A 16,681-nucleotide genomic window follows, 5' to 3' on the forward strand; every position below is an offset into this window, starting at 1 on the left:
CATCAAGTCGAGACGTGACGCTCGGAATTAACACCTTTGCCCAAGCATTCCGGAGAAATTGTTCCCACTGCCGAGATTGGCCATCGCCAGACGTTCCAAATTAGCATTCCGACTCAGCTCCATTCATGTTGTGGTTACTTGCTTTAATTACTACTCCCCGCGCCACCGCCAACCTCACGCCCCCATCGGGGATACAAAGGAAATTAAAGCATTCATCAGCAATAAAGACGCTTTTTTCATGGCGAATCCTCAAAATGATCTTCAAAGTTTGATGCAACACATTAGATGCGTAGGCAAAAAAAAAAGCCTCACCCATTTGCTGACTGGATACTTGAGGCTCATTTGAGCAAAATCCCTAGCAAGAATTCATCAAAGTACGAGCTCTGGAATTTGCAGAAAATTGCGACTTCAACCCAAAATGGCTCACTTCTTATCCAATTCCTGGCGTAGGTCATTTAGACTTGTTTGTGTGTCCTGTTATCATAGCTGCTACCATGCCCACCCAATTTCGTGCTGATCAGTCAAACTGGTGTCTGGGCCTCATTTTGTCTAAATCTCCAAGAAGCGACACTCAGAGAATTCGCCAGGTTGCCGCTGAATTTTCCCACTTTTAATGGAGACGGATTTCAAAGTAACGGGGAACCTCCGTGAAGAGACAAAGCGAGGGGAGATTCATCCCTCCTTCACTTGCTCCAGGCAGCGGGGCAACCCTAATGAGAGGGGGGGGCGGATTGTATAAGGAGAAGGTGGGCACTGTGATATGATTTAAGGGTGTGGGGGGGGGGGGGGGGGGGGATAGAGACCTACAGGGACAATGGGAATCCGGGGAGATGGGAAAAAGATTGGCTGCACGAGTGATGGGGAATGACACCATGATGATGACAAGTGTGTGCGCGTGTGCATGCGTGCGTGCGTCACATCTCTGCTTTGCCACTATGATACAGTCAGTCCATCCTGGAAGTCCATTTTGTTTGTTGCACTTAGCTTAACAATGTTAAGCTAAAACATGTCCTATTTACCCCAAAATGTACCATATATATTCAGTCATTCTGTCATTTAAAAGACTATAGTTATTGGATAAAATAACTCTAGTTCTTACCTTAAGTGGGAGTTAAAAACTGCATGCCATACCAATTCTTAAAAAGACTATGTAGTTTTCAAACTGCTAGCGATATTTGAATGTAGCCTGATTTCAGGCCCCCCCCCTGTCCAATGAAATTGCTCCCAACTCACGAAACTTGGACAAAAAAAAGACTGCTGTGTCCTGCTTGCCTGCGGGGGTCGGCTGCGAGCGCACAATGTTACGCGAAATGTTACCGGTGTGATGTTCCGTTTTTCTTGGGAATGTACAATAAGTTAAAAAAAATAGAAGAGAAGTGATCAACATACCTGACGACTTGGTGAAAACGGTCACGTGATGAAAACGGTCACGTGATGTACGTGGCGCTTTTCCGAATTCCGGCATGCAGCCGTCCGAGTATAGAGCACACATCACCATTATATATTGTATCTTTACCATTGACTTAAAATAGAGAGCCAATTACTTCTTTTTAACTTTTGTTGCTAACCGGAGTTAGCAACAAAAGTCCAACTAAGTAACTATCCAGCCAAGTAGCTATAGTAGTCCACTCTGCAAAAGGCTGCGGTGCGTCCTCGCGAGCCTCCTTTTTTGTACGTAATTGATTGTATCGCAATTGATTAAAAAAAGCAAATTTCAAAACATTTAATTTTATTGATTTTATATCAATTAGACTTGCTAACTCTATTTTTGTTTCTATTTTAAAATACTTTGGCGGCGCGGTGCTGGACCGGTTAGCATATCTGCCTCACAGTTCTGAGGATGGGTTCAAATCCGGTCTCGCCTGTGTGGAGTTTGTTCTCCCTGTGCCTGCGTGGGTTTTCTCCGGGTACTCCGGTTTCCTCCCACATCCCAAAAAGCATGCATGGTCACTTAACTGGAAACTCTAAGTTGCCCGTAGGTGTGAATGCGACTGTGAATGGTTGTTTGTTTATACGTGTGATTGGCTTCCCCACAATCCCAAATGAAAGTTGTAAAAATTGTAAATGGATGCCAGCTGTCTTTGTCGTAATTTTGCCCCATATTTGATAATGTACCACGTGAGCAGAAGCCCGTTGACTCGGATACTTATACAACAGCGGCCCCTGGTGGAAAGCTTTGTCATAGTTCTCTATGAACCACAACATCAGGTGTCAAAATACTGTATCTCCCTGTTCAAAAATGATGATTATATTTTCACGTTTATTATTATGCTTGACCAAAACATTAGGAACAGGTCACTGCAACCACAAAAATAAACATTTGAAACCTTTATAAGGCCTGAAACCTTTATTTGAAACGCAGCCCTGGTCAAGGACCGCTTCTGTGTTTGTTTCCTCGTATTCTTTTTATTTTGTAATATATCGGTTCAAAAAAATCTCAGTCACTTTCTGCCAGTATTGTTCAAACTGTAATTTGATCAGGGTCGTGGCTTAAAACACTAATTTGAAACACTTAACGCTGACTTGAAACCCTACTTTCAAACATTAATCCTTGAAAACCTCGCTAAATGATTATTTTTAAATACTGTTATATGAACTAGACTTTTCCATGGGAGCACACGTGTACCTAGTGCTGAGTCAGCGGAGTGTCATTCACTGGTGTTTATTTTTGCATCTGAGCTCCTGTATGACCTTCCAGCTGAGCGCCAGACTCCTCCTCACCTCTGCCAGGTCTTCCCGGATCTCCTCCAGCAGGTCCAGCTTGGATAGTTTCCTTTCGATGGACAAAAGCAGGCGCTCCCCCGACTGCGGGGCGGCGGCGGCACCCTCGGGCCGAGGCGATGGTGGAAGCGTAGTTAAGGCCCGCCGCTCCCGCAGCGTGTCGAAATACGAGTCGATGAAGGCTTCCAGCTCCTCCAAGCTGCTCCAGTCTCCTCTCTGGCTGTAGAGGGAGTGCTCCAGGCGGGCGTACCCGTCGGGAAGCGGACCCTGGCGGGGTGGAGGCAGCACCAGGAGCATTATGGGAAGTCTGGGCGGGTGAATGTGGAGCCACGCTGGTACGTTGATGCTTAAAGATTTCAGTCTGTCCTGAAGCACGGGCAGCAAACGGGAAGTGGCGTTCCCGCCGTTCCGCACGGCCGAGGGAAGCGCGACTTGTTTGTCAGCAGATGAAAACTCACTCGAGTCCACTGAGGGACCCTCACTGGAGGACTCACTGAAAGACTCAGTGGAAGACCCTCTACGCTTAACTGCAATGCAAGAAACAACACGTTTAAACGTGTGACATAAAGACATTTCAAACTCTAATTTGAAACCTTAACCCAAGCTTGAAAAACTCGTTTTAAACTTGTACCCAGACTTGAAAACCTAACTTTGGAACCCTACATTGAAAATCTATACTTGGTTTGAGACTGTGAAAGCCGGTTTGAAACCCTAATTTGAAACCCTATTCCTGTCTGAAAACCCTAACTTGAAACCTTAACCCTTGTTTGAAAGCCTAAACCAGACTTGAAACCTTAATTTGAAAACCCTAAACCGTATTTAAAACCCTAAACCAGGCTTGAGACCATCATTTCAAATGCCAACACTGACTTCAAACACTAACCCAGGATTGAAACGCTAATTTCAAATACTAACCCTGATTTGAGACTGTACTTTAAAACCCTAACACTGGCTTGACACGCTAACCCTTGTTTTAAACCCTAACCCAGGCGTGAAACCCTACGTTCAAATGCTGACCCTGATGTGAAACTCGACTTTGAAACCCTTATACTGGTTAAAACCATAAACCTTGTGTAAAACCTTAACCTAGTCTCGAGGCCCAAATTTTGAACACTAACCATAACTTGGAGTTCTTCTCTAAAACCCTAACCCTCGCTTGAAACCCAAAACCTGGTTCGACAGCTTATCCCAGGCTTGAAACACCAATTCGAGACACTAACCATGACTTGAAAACCAAATGTGCAACCATAACCCTTTTTGGAAACATTAACCCAGTCTTGAAAGGCTAACTCGGGCTTGAAACCGTAATTTGAAACTAACTTCAACCCCCTACCCTGGCTCGGAGCCCACATTTGAAACTTTGATTTCTTTTATGACATTGTGCGCAGCCATATTGTTTTCAAAGGACTCACAGTGATTTGAAAGCTGATGACTGTCACTGGGCATCAAACCTAGATCCTTGCACAGCGTGGCACTCTTGTGGTCCGGTGGGGCAGATGATCCAGTGGACGTGTGATGCTCCGCCGCCAGCATGCTCTCCACCTGCGCCATCAGCTGTAGCACCTGCGAGCCCTCTAAACGCCGTTTGTTGTCCAACACGTGGTATCTGTTCCTGCACTTGGCCACCAGCTCCCTCAGCGCCGGCCCCTCGCTCTCCAGCCGTTGTTCGATTCCTGTGTCGCCCAGCCAGTCGCCATGGCTGAACACCACCACGGCCCTCCTCCAGACCCCTTCCAGCTGCGCCTCCAAGGCTTCTCCTTGGCCGCCGGTGAAGGCAGCGCTGGCGTTGACTACCACCAGCACGGCACAGGACGGTGCCCCCTTCAGAAGGTCGGCGGTTAGAGGGAAGTCGCCCGGCGTGTCCAGTACCGTCACCGCCCGATCGCCGACACGGCCCCGCTCCAGGGTGCAGGAGGTGGTCGGACGGTCTGTGTGGAAGCAGTCGTGGCCCAGCACCGTGTTGCCGCACGAGCTCTTGCCCGTTTTGCTGCCACCCACCAAAACAAGTGTCACTTCAGAGAGGGGGCGGGACTTGTCTGAAACATCAATAAGCTGCTTTGAGTTAGCCAAATCAATAACTTTTTGAAAGGGTTTATGAATACAGAATACAGCCTTGAGATACGACCCGACTTACGAGTTTTTCAAGATAGAAGCCGTCGTTAAGCCGATTCTTTTGCTTTGACTTGCGAGCAAAAATTCGAGATACAAGCACTGTGCGGTGTCAACAAACTGAGCTCACTTTACAACAAGTAGCAGTTTGGTGACTACATGCCTGTGAGTATTGTTATATTACATGCATATATTACATTACATTACACCTACATGTGTTGCTTAAGGGTTACAACACAGGGACTGTTAATGCTAATATTTTTACATTATCTGTTAGCATTAAGCTAGCAGACTTATGTGGTTGTTTCTCCAGTTATTTGTTTTAGCCTCTTTTTTTTTTTTTTGAACATTTGTACACTATTTTCCAAACTGCTCGAATCTCAAAATGTTGCTCGCAAGTCGAACAATGGCCCGCATCTTGAGAGACTCGTAAGTCGGGTCACTCGTAAATTGAGGTGCTGCCGTTGTCTCGCCGAGGTGCGTACCGGGTGCCTCCCTCCTCTGCTGCTCCATCTTCATCTTCCGCTCCACGGCTCTCTTCTCCTCCACCCTCGTCATCCTCTCCAACTGGTCCTCCTCTTCACCCGCCGCCCGCCAATGTCCGCCGACGCAGCCCGCCACCATCTCCTCTATCTTTCCCAGCAGCTCCCTCACCTGGAAACTCACTTTTGTAGCCATAACCTTGACTTGAAACCCTAACTCAGGTTTCAAAACCCTAACATTTGTTTGAAACCCTAATCCTGGTTTTATATCAAATTATTTGTGAAACTTTAACCCCTACTTTGCAACCCCAACCCACATTTTAAACCCAATCCTTTGTCTGATACCCCGACCGTCTTAAAACCCCAATTTTGAAACCCTAACCCTTGCTTAAAACATTGACCCTGGCTTTAAACCCTTCTTTAATCACTAGCCCAGGCTTGAAACCCTACTTTGAAACTTTAATCCTTATTTCAAACCCAGATTTGAAACCCTAGTCCTTGTTTAAAACCCTTACCTAGGCTTGAAACCGTGATCTTGATAAGAAACATGAAACCCCAACCCAGAAACCCTACTGTGGTGCTCTAACCAAGTCTTGAAACCCTCCTTTGAAGCCCTTCTCCTGACTTGAAACCCTAGCCTGTTTTTAACCCAGTCCTTTGTATGAAACCCTACCCCTGTCTTAAAACCCTATTTGAAACCCTGACCCTTGCTTTAAACCATACTTTGAAACAGTAACTCTTGTTTGACACCCTAACCCAGAGTTTTAACCCTAACTTGAAACCGTAATCCTGGTTTGAAACCCTGTTTAAAACTCTGAACCCTTTTAATCCGTAACCAGTCTTGAAACACTAACCCTGACTTGAAACCCTAACCCAGGTTTTGGGCTAAGTACTTTGTATGACATCCTATGATTAAACCTGAACCCCTGCCTGGCTTGAAACTTAAACCCTGATTTAAAACTCTATTTTTTCTACCCTAACACTCGTTTGAAACCCCTACCTTGTCTTGAAACCTTACTGTGAAACGCTAATCCGAACTGAAAACCATCATTTCAAAACCTGAACCTCCCTTACCTGGAATCCATCCCCGGCAGTCCTGTTGTTGAGCACGTGGGTTCGATTCCCGCAGCGCTCGACCAGCCACCGCAGCGACTCACCCTCGCTCTCCACGTGCTGCTCGGCGGCCGTCTCGCCCAGCCAGTCCCCAAAGCTGAACAGCACCATGACCCGGCTCCAGACGTCCCCGCCGAGCAGCTCCAGGTGGTCCTGCGCCGCACGGCGGTAGATCTCGGAGAAGGCGCGGTCCGGGCGCACCACCAGCAGGAAGGCGTGCGGACCCGGAGCGCAAAAGGATGGGCCGAGCCTGATCTGACCACGGTCGAAGGCAGTGCTCTCGTGGACGAAGAAGTTCATCCACCAGCCGGGCGTGTCCACCACCGTCACCTGCCTCCCGAAGGCCGCGCCTCGTCCCATTGCGCAGCGAGCCGTTCTGCCCGAGGACCGCCGCCCCTGGTCCCGGCCCAAGATTGTATTTAGAGAAGAAGTCTTTCCGGAACCTTTGGCTCCCAGCAGCACAATCCTGATGTCAGGCAGAGGGGGAGCCCGCTCTGGAAATGTGGGATGCAGGACTTGAAACGAATGGTGACTTAAACCCCAATTTTGAAACAGTAACTCAGGTTTGAAACTTCACTTTGTAATCCTTAGACTCATTAAAAACTCTAACTGTGGTTTGAAATCCTAATTTCAAACGCAATTTAATCTAACCAGGCTTGAAACCCTACTCCAAAACCCTCAAACTCTGTCTTGAAGTCCTTTTTGAAACTCTAAGCCTTGTTTGAAACACTGAAGGTGGTTTGAAACTCTAATTTGAAACCCACACCCTGACTTGAATCTCTAAATGTCTTTAAAGCATACTGTGAAACCCTAACCCTAGCTTGAAACCCCAATTTTAAACCCAAACCCTGACTAGAAGGCCTAATTTCAAACTCTAACACTGGCTTAAACCACTGACTTGAAACCGTACATTGAAATCCTAACTACATTTTTAAAATCATAATTGGAAACCCTTACCCTGGTTTGAAACCATAATTTGAAACCCTAAACACCCAATCTTGGCTTGAAACTGTACTGAACCATTAACCTGGGTTGAAATCTCTACTTGAAACCTTAACCCTGGTTTGCAAATCTTACCTCTCATAAAGGCTCTGTGAGTTTTCATGTTCAAAAACCTGGTGTGGGCGTCCTCCTCCACTCGTTTCTTCTCCTCCGCTATGGCCCTGCAAACGCTCTCCACCATCTCAAACACGCTGTTTCTGTTGATGGCGACCAATCTCTGGATGTTCTCCAACAGCTCTCCGACTCGACTTCTATCGCTCAAGTCGATGACGTGACACCTCTGTCCGCACTTATCCCTCAGCCAACCAAGGGCTTCCGACTCCGAGAGCCCCCGGTCCCGTTTGTGCTCGGGCGCACCTAGCGAGGTGAAGACCACCACGCAGTGGCCCCACACCTTGGGCCCCAGCAGGCCCACATGCTCTTCCAGGGCCCGGCGGCGCCTCTCCGTGAAGGGTGAGCCAGCTTTGACCGCCACCAGGAAGACGTGGGGTCCTGGAGAGCACATGGCGACGCTCCCCTGGATCTCCCGGCGCACGATACGGGCGGTGTCCTCCACGCCGAAGTCGCACCACCAGCCGGGTGTGTCCACCACCGTCAGCCAGTGCCGGCCCACCGGGGCCAGCCGCCGCAAGCACGACGTCCTCTCCTTGGTGACGAACTCCTCTGTGCCCAGGAGGAGGTTTCCCAGGGAGCTCTTCCCTGAGTTCCTGCCCCCAAGGAGGACGAGCTTCAACTGGGAGGTATACCAGCCATCCACTAAAAACACAAACAGTATTGATTGGGAATTAACGTACCATACAGTCAGTGAAAGTTAAATTCAATAGCCCTATTGTTACATTCATTAAAATAGAAATGGCCATGTTTGCCACTCATTTTAGAACCCGAGGCGTATTAAGGAGACATTAGCTTTATTGGGAAAGAACTATTAGCGACTTTATTACATGTTGCATTTAACAGAAACATTTAATTTTTTACAATAAAAGTGATTATATTTCCTGCTCATTTTAGCCTCTTAGCTTCATTTGATTTGTTGGGAAGGAACCATTTTTGATACCGTAAGTGAAAATTTAATTTTAATATCAATATTTTTTTAACATTTTTTTCAGCTAATTTTAGTCTTCTTCAGTTTCATTACCTTTATTTGGGAAGGATGCATTTTTGGCAACTTAATTGGGCTTTAAATGCAACACAAGGACATGTAGTTGTTATAGTCATTGGAATTAAAAGCTGTGTGTTTACTTCTCCTTTCACGCTCATTTGGCTTCATTGGTTTTATCAGGGAGGAACCATTTGTGCTAACTTTGGTTTGTGTTCCATTGGAAAGCGCTACGAGGCAGTTGCAACGTCCATCCATCCATTCTCAATAACGCTTATCCTGTTCAGGGTCGTGGGGGCAGTAGCAACGTTTACTAGCCAATTAGCAAAGAAGAGGGGGGGTGGGGGGGGGGGGGAAGATAAATCGGATCTAATGAAAAAAAGTAGTAAGTAAAAACATTTTTTATAATAATACTAATGGATGAGTTGATAACTATATACCCAAATGTTAGAGTATTGCAAAGTAGCGGAAATAATAATAATAATACATCTCATAAGCAATTCCAAAATGTATATTTAACCACTAATTATAAAAATTAAAAATACCCATGAGAAATAACATTTAATTATAGACTGCATATCTAAGATAATACACTTGATAAATGTCAACCAGAATATTTGGTACTAGCTGTATGAAAGATGCAATGAAATCCTCAACCCAAAGCAAAATATCATAGCAGTAGAACCTGTTTGTACGTTGTACATGTCCTGGCACATCGCATATGTTCAAACACATTCCTCACCCTATCACACCCACAACATAAGGGTTTGACGTCAAAAAAAAACAAAACATCAAAATTCCATTCATCAACACTGTTACGAAGGCACGAGTTTGACTTACCTGCTGACTGCTCACCGGTTGCCATTATTTTGTTTATTATTTATCCTCTTATAAAAATAAACATAACATGTCAGCTTGTCTGTGGAAACGTGAGCTAAACTCTGTTCAACCAGACATCAGCATTCCCATTTTTATGCCTTTATGGAGGTCTGAAGGTCGGCAGAAATGAGCACACACAACAATACACGCCTCTGAGCAGCAGGTTGCCACGCCATCTTGAACTTGGAATTTCCCAACACAGCTTCATCTCAATATGTAGTGCCAATTTTACTAGAGCTGGAATTTATTTGTCAGCTTCAATTAACCCCTATCTATTCAAAATGTCTTGAAATTTCACTCTTTTTTTTTTTTTTTTTAATCAATATCGATGAGAACTGAGGAAAACACATTGAGGATTATGTGGAAATGTCTTGGTGAAAATACAAAACAGCTATCCACGGCATCATTTCCAAATTAAGTGTGACATATGTTTCATCCGCAAATTTGGGTACATCACTTACCTGAATAATTCAATACTGTAATATCATCCCTGTCCAAAAAAAAAATGCATGTTCTGTATCTTGAAAAAGTAATTATTGCTTCTTTATTCGTATTTATTCATTTAAAACTCCACAAATTTGCTTGACATTGACACCCATTTGTGCATACAATTGTAGGACCATTGATGAAAGAATTTTGCAGTTTTCTTTTCAACTAAGAATTTTTAGATTTTGTGTTTAGGGTGAGAATCGAGAGAAACACATCAGAAATTGATGAATTTTCAAGTTATGGCTATAGAATATTTTTCAGATTAAGTTCAAAATGTGCCTTGCTGGAAATTTCGACTATGCATTTAGACTTGCAGTCACTAAGCGGAATCATTACACAATATAATATTGTCAGTCTGTCCAACAAAAAGCAAGAATTATCTCTTCACATTTGAACCACTAAATTTGGTTTGAAATTGCACACACTTGTTCACGGATCAGGAAAACTATAGATGAAAGAATTCTGCATTTGTTTTTTTGCAACAAGAAACGTTTAATATTGTTCTCTTTGTGTTTAAGATACATTTTTGAAGTCATAGAATTCTGAGAGACATGCTTTTTGTTGGACAGTTAAATGATTGTAACGCTTGAAATTAATTAGTTAATGTTCAAATGTCAAGATATTTTACAGTTTGGAAATCTTTTAAATAGAAAAGATTGATTTGACCCTGGAACAGATAATGTCCATTTCTCTCACTTGGGGTGGGAGAAAATTGTCAAAGTCATGTATGCTTGACTTTTATGACTCAGAAATTAAATGTCAAATGAGATACTGCTCCAGCCCAGTGAAAGAATGTTGTTGGTGTCCGCTTTGATTCTTCCACGCTCGATTTTCCAGTTACATGCAGGCCATGGAACGCTTTAATTGTGTTGAGACACTCGACTCATGCATCCGGGTTAGTGCGAAGCTAATGCGAAGCTAATGCATCCATCCATTTTCTGAACCGCTTCTCCTCACTAGGGTCACGGGCAGGAGGCGGGGTACACCCCGAACTAGTTGCCAACCAATCGCAGGGCACATACAAACAAACAACCATTCGCACTCACATTCACACACCTACTGGCAATTTAGAGTCTCCAATTCATGCATGTTTTTTGGGATGTGGGAGGAAACCGGAGTGCCCGGAGAAAACCCACACAGGCACGGGGAGAACATGCAAACTCTACACAGGCGGGGCCGGGGATTGAACCCCGGTCCTCAGAACTGCGAGGCTGACGCTCGAACCAGTCGTCCACCGTGCCACACGAGGCTCGGCGAACAAAAAAAGGTGCATTGTGCAGATGTATGATTCAAGCTAAGCTAGTTGAAATGAATAAATGAATTTGAATAAAATGTTTGTTTACACACTGTCAGAAACGGAAGACTGATGATTGTACTGTGATTAAAGACAAAAAATAAATACAAAATCTACTTTCTGTTGTTCTGTAACTCCTGTGTTGTACCTTTATGGTAATAATTACAATTTTAAAAAATAAAATAAAATACAACCCATTACAAGTTCGGCTAAAATGGTCACCCAGCTGGGTTATAATAATAATAAACAGCACACAAGTGAGATTAAAAAAAATAATAATAAATGTTTGAGCTTCTGGTCAAAATAAGCAAATTTAGCCCGTGGCAACAAAACGTCAGCACACGAATGAGAGGTGACACAGCTTTGAAAATAAGGTTCAAAGATCAATAGTAAATAAAATCGAGTTGATTACACAGTAACGGACTGGTATATGTTTGTGTTTCTACATTCCTGTGGGTCCGTGAAGGCACATTAGGCGACTGTGATTGGTGGAGAACAAGAAAGCCAAGCAAGGGCGGTTCTGAGAGTACGCGTGCTGTTGTCGTCGAACGGATGCCATAAACCTCAGAAAAGCATCCGTGTCTGTCTTTCTCACTTTGAAACACTGCAAAGTTGTAAAATAAACGTGGGAAAGGTGCGTACGTCGAGTTTTCGTGTGGTCTGCTACGGAGTGACTGACCAGAAGACGTCAATCTCACGTGATCCGGAACGTCAACCTAGCCCCGCCCCCTTATGTAGATTCCTTATAAACAAGCTCGGCAGCTAATCGATTCACTTGTGCGATATTGTTTTACAACGGGTTCATCTTCGCCGACAGCACCCGGAAGAAGAAAAAAATGGGAGTAGTGACAATACGAGTGGAATACTGGTAACCTTATATCATTATCCCACTATTTTTATTTTTTTTAATTATACACTGTTAGTCACCAACAGAAGGCTAAGTGTAATGGTTGCTGTGTGTGGTTAACTGCTAAGCTAACCGAGTTTGTCCCTCCTCTGCAGCGGCAACTGAGGCTACGAGCCCCGCTATCTGGAGCTCGCCCGAGTCGTCAAGGGCGAGTTTCCCGATGCGGATGTGTCGGGCTTCGTGGGCCGCAAAGGTAAATAATTAATACCACAGTCAACTTAAGTGTGAGACGAGTTTGTTATTGAAAGTCATACCGTGTTTCTTTTTTAGCCAGCTTTGAGATTGAGATCAACGGGCAGCTGGTTTTCTCCAAGCTGGACCTCGGAGGATTCCCTTACGAAGATGATGTGAGTAGCTTGATGGCGTCTTTATTTTGTTTTTCTTTGTTTTTGTTTTTTTTACACACATGAACGACAACCAATGTAGCTGAGTTGTGTCTTACGACGTCGAAGTAACCTAAATGTGGCGGAGTGTGTTGATTACCAGGGATGTACCGAAATTAACATTCTTTTCCGTACGCCAATATTTTATTCATTTATTTTTATTTATTTGTTTTAAGAAAAAATGCGTTATGGCTATTCTTCAGAGCTGCCAACCTATAGAAATTCACTTACAGAGTAATTTGTCTAAATTTCTGTATTTTTAAAATGATTTCATAAACATCCCCTCCTGGAAGCTGTCACCTTATCGTGGTGGAGGGGTTTGTGTGTCCTAATCATCCTAGGAGCTAAGTTGTCTGGGGGTTCACGACCCTGGTCATCCATGGGAAACGGGTCCTAGGTGAGGGACCAGACAAAGCACAGCTAAAAGACCCCTATGATGAAAACCCCTCTGGAGCCAGGCCTGGAGGCGAGCGCCTGGTGGCCGGGCCTGCACCCAGGGGGCCTGGCCGGGCACAGCCCGAAAGGGTAACGTTGGTCCCCCTTCCCATGGGCTCACCACCTGTGGGAGGGGCCATTGGGGTCGGGTGCAGTGCGAGCTGGCTGGTGGCCGCAGGCAGGGACCTTGGCGATCCGATCCCCGACTACAGAAACTGGCTCTAGGGACGTGGAATGTCACCTCTCTGGCAGGGAAGGAGCCCGATCTGGTGTGTGAGGTCGAGAAGTTCCGATATAGTCGGACTCTCCTCCACACACAGCTTGGGCTCTGGTACCAGTCCTCTCGAGAGGGGTTGCACTCTCTTCCACTCTGGAGTTGCCCACGGTGAGAGGCACCGAGCATGTGTGGCTATACTTATTGCCCCCTGGCTCTGCGCCTGTACGTTGGGGTTCACCCCGGTGAACGAGAGGGTAGCCTCCCTCCGCCTTCAGGTGAGGGGCACGGGTCCTGACTGTTGTTTGTGCCTATGCACCAAACACCAGTTCAGAGTACCAACCCTTTTTGGAGTCCTTGGAGGGGGTGCTAAAGAGCGCTCCCGCTGGGGACTCCATCATTCTGCTGGGGGACTTCAATGCTCACGTGGGCAATGACAGTGAGACCTGGAAGGGTGTAATTGGGAGGAACGGCCCCACCGGTCAGAACCCAAGCGGTGTTCTGTTATTGGACTTCTGTGCTTATCACGGATTGTCCATAACGAACACTATGATCAAACATACGGGTGTGCACTTGGCACCAGGACACCCTAGGTCCCAGTTCGATGATCGACTTTGTGGACGTGTCATCGGACTTGCGGCCGCATGTCTTGGACACTTGGTAAAGAGGGGGGGCGGAGCTGTCAACTGATCACCACCTGGTGGTGAGTTGGCTCCGATGGTGGGGGAAGATGCCGGTCCGACGTGGCAGGCCCAAACGTATTGTGAGGGTCTGCTGGGAACATCTGGCAGAATCCCCTGTCAGAAGGAGTTTCAACTCCCACCTCCGGCAGGTCTTTGCTCATGTTCCGGGGTAGGCGGGGGACATCGAGTCCGAGTGGACCGTGTTGCGCGCCTCCTTTGCTTTGCAATAAAACAAAGGGGAAAACAGCAACTTACTGTTATTTATATTTCGGCTCCGATTTTACTGGTTCTGCTGTTTTTTTCCCCCCTTGAAAACAGATCTTTAATTGGTGTTAGAATTGTGAGGGGGGGACCGGAGCATTGGGAAAAATGTTTCTTGGTCGCACATTCAGCAACGCTCTGTGCATTTCTACTGGCAACATTTTCACACAACGGTCACATTCACAACACTTGACAGCGATGCGTTCATCGAAACCACATCACTGTCTTAGAAGCTAGCGAGCTTGAAAAGATTCATTATGCACCAAGGCGAGTCGTATTGCTAATTTCTCGCTTGCCGCCTTCTCATCCGTCATGCACTATAGGGCTTATCAATAAAAGTGCTTTAAGAACACACACACACACACATACTTTGGTGTCTCGGTCCAATGACTCGGGCTGATTATCTTTTAAAACTGGTTTCAGTTGCTATATATGCGTATGGAAGACCAACTTGCTGAGCACAGATAGGTGCAGTTGGTCCCTCTCCAAATTTAAAATAATAATAAGATAGCAAGTGTGTATTTTCCCCTACCCCCGTTTGTCCAGGTGATGGACACCATCCAGAAAGCTCAAGACGGAAAACCTCTGACGAAGATCACCAAGAGCCGCTCGCCATGCGTCATTATGTAGACATACGTGTGCGGCCGGACTAGACCGGGCTTTCCCCTAAAGTTTTCTGCTTTAAAATTATTATTATTTTTTTTTTTTAAATGTGATTAATCCTTGCAAATTTGCACTGCGCAGCCATTTTGTGGAAAGCCCGACTCCCCCTCTTTCGCTCTTGACACTGAACCGTGGGGCCGCTAATGACTAGCGCTGCCGCAAATAAGCCACACGGCTGTGCTACGATGACTTCCCATGCCCGACGGTTATGCAATTCGTCAGGAGCGGTCGACGAGGAGAATGTGTTTTGTTTTAATTGAATGCAAGGTCAGTAAGAAGTCATGAATTTACTTTTTTCTTATTAATTAACGGTTTTCAGATGCTGTGCTTGTTTTGGTGCTTCCAATGACTAAATGAATAAACTCACTGCTTGCAATACTGTGTTTTACACTCTGATTTCCTTGAGGGACATCTCCTTTGCAGCCTTGGCGACCAGTCCTCTTGTGTAAACTTTTTTTCCTCAGTCAAGCTTCGCATCGACAGGAGGCAAGAAGGGATGAGTTTTTTTTCTCCCACATAAAACACTGTGTATCCAGAAAGTCCAGAGTGTTCACTCTAGGGGGCGCTAGGTTGTTAGTCAAATATATGCCTAGTGTAGTTTGTGCTTTAAAAGATTTCTCAAAATTGTTAAATTATGGATTACTGTAGACTATTTCTTTCCACTTTTTTGTTGCTGTGAAAGCACTTTTTTATTTTATTTTTTATTTATTTTTTTGGGAGCCACTAGAATAAGTCAAACCCAGCTGATTTCCAGTTTCAAAGTAACGCATGAATCATCTTTTTCACATATATGAAAAGAAAACAAACTGCATTTATTAGGAAACTAAGGAAGACCGTGATGAATGAAATACAACTTAATATAATTGCAAATTGGGTTAAAGATTAAAATGTACAGCTCTGGGTATTTTGGACAATTTTTCTGCAAATAAACACTCAAAACGATGCTTGTTTGGGATTAATGTTGTCAGTGGTTTACTGCATAAAACAAAAAATTACTTTTACTCAAGCAACATTTTTTGCAGTGGTTTATTTTTTTACAGAGCTTTACATCTACAAGTGGGACGGCATTTTAAAAATCTATATAAAAGTTGTAAATTATATGTTCAGGGCAAAAGGACACAAAATCTGATACATAAAAAATGCAGATTGTTACATTTTGGGGGGAAATGGAAGTCATAACATTTATATAAAGTTGAAAATTGTTAAATATTGAAAAATCCAAACAAAATAAAAAAATTAAAATTCAATTATCTAAAATTGTGTTTTTTAAAATCTAAATGTCAATCTATATAGAAAATACACAAATGTATATGAATAATGAAATGATTAAGACAAATCTATGTACAATTTGCAAAATATTTAAAAAAAAATAAATAAATAAGCATTAGAATTTTTTTTTTTATATATAATGCTTGTCCTTATTGGGTCACAGGTCAACTGAAGCTAAACCCTGGACTGGCCACCAGTCAGTCACCAGGAATTTAAAAAATATATATAATTTTTAAAAAGTACACCGCAACAATGAAAACAAATGTGCCTTTCCAAAGACAATAATGGTCACTTTTACTATACAATGTGTCTAAAGTGTCTTTGCGGGGTCAGGGTGTGTCAGGATGTTGGTGCGTGGAGTCAGCAGATAGCTGGCTGATGATGATAAGCCTCAAACTCACGCATGCATCGACTTCATCTGGGCCCCTCTCGTCCTTCTTGCAGTGGGTGGTTCTACTGTAGTCTAACCATTGCCCAATAATGTTCATGTTTTTGTAAACAAGTTTATTCAGTAAATTTAAAAAGTTGTGAGATTTAGTCAAATGTCAACACACAAGGTTCATTCAAGACCAAATGTCTTTTTACTTGTTCAGTTCGCAGAAAACTGAATTGACTCTGGGTGTTGGGCTTCTGGATGAAATTTCAGGAGGAGCCTAAAATGCACTGTAAGCCTTATAGGTG

The 16,681-nt window shown here is 44.4% G+C and overlaps 2 protein-coding genes across 2 annotated transcripts; one reads left to right on the forward strand and one right to left on the reverse strand.

The window, feature by feature from the left end:
- Positions 1-788: 788 nt before the first annotated feature.
- On the reverse strand, positions 789-9,565 carry si:ch211-214j24.15 (GTPase IMAP family member 8). Its single transcript, XM_061700061.1, has 6 exons — positions 9,364-9,565; positions 7,503-8,183; positions 6,387-6,919; positions 5,316-5,484; positions 4,134-4,757; positions 789-3,248 (listed from the first exon to the last, which is right to left on the reverse strand). Exons 1-6 carry the CDS (start codon positions 9,386-9,388, stop codon positions 2,653-2,655), a joined length of 2,628 nt encoding a protein of 875 aa, XP_061556045.1. The 5' UTR covers positions 9,389-9,565; the 3' UTR covers positions 789-2,652.
- A 2,183-nt stretch (positions 9,566-11,748) lies between these two features.
- Positions 11,749-15,107, forward strand: LOC133414591 (migration and invasion enhancer 1-like). Its single transcript, XM_061700062.1, has 4 exons — positions 11,749-12,053; positions 12,188-12,285; positions 12,363-12,439; positions 14,615-15,107. Exons 1-4 carry the CDS (start codon positions 12,022-12,024, stop codon positions 14,696-14,698), a joined length of 291 nt encoding a protein of 96 aa, XP_061556046.1. The 5' UTR covers positions 11,749-12,021; the 3' UTR covers positions 14,699-15,107.
- Positions 15,108-16,681: the final 1,574 nt, after the last annotated feature.

Source organism: Phycodurus eques, chromosome 16, assembly GCF_024500275.1.
Source record: "Phycodurus eques isolate BA_2022a chromosome 16, UOR_Pequ_1.1, whole genome shotgun sequence".
NCBI classification, from domain to species: Eukaryota; Metazoa; Chordata; class Actinopteri; order Syngnathiformes; family Syngnathidae; genus Phycodurus; species Phycodurus eques.

What these genes read in the sequence shown, in the direction of transcription:
- si:ch211-214j24.15 (XM_061700061.1), bottom strand. Translation starts at nt 9,388, where the DNA reads ATGGCAACCGGTGAGCAGTCAGCAG. An exon ending in AACCGGTGAGCAGTCAGCAG is followed by an intron (nt 8,184 to 9,363) that starts GTAAGTCAAACT and finishes TTGTGTTTTTAG; the next exon opens with TGGATGGCTGGTATACCTCC. An exon ending in CTGCCGGGGATGGATTCCAG is followed by an intron (nt 5,485 to 6,386) that starts GTAAGGGAGGTT and finishes GTGAGTTTCCAG; the next exon opens with GTGAGGGAGCTGCTGGGAAA.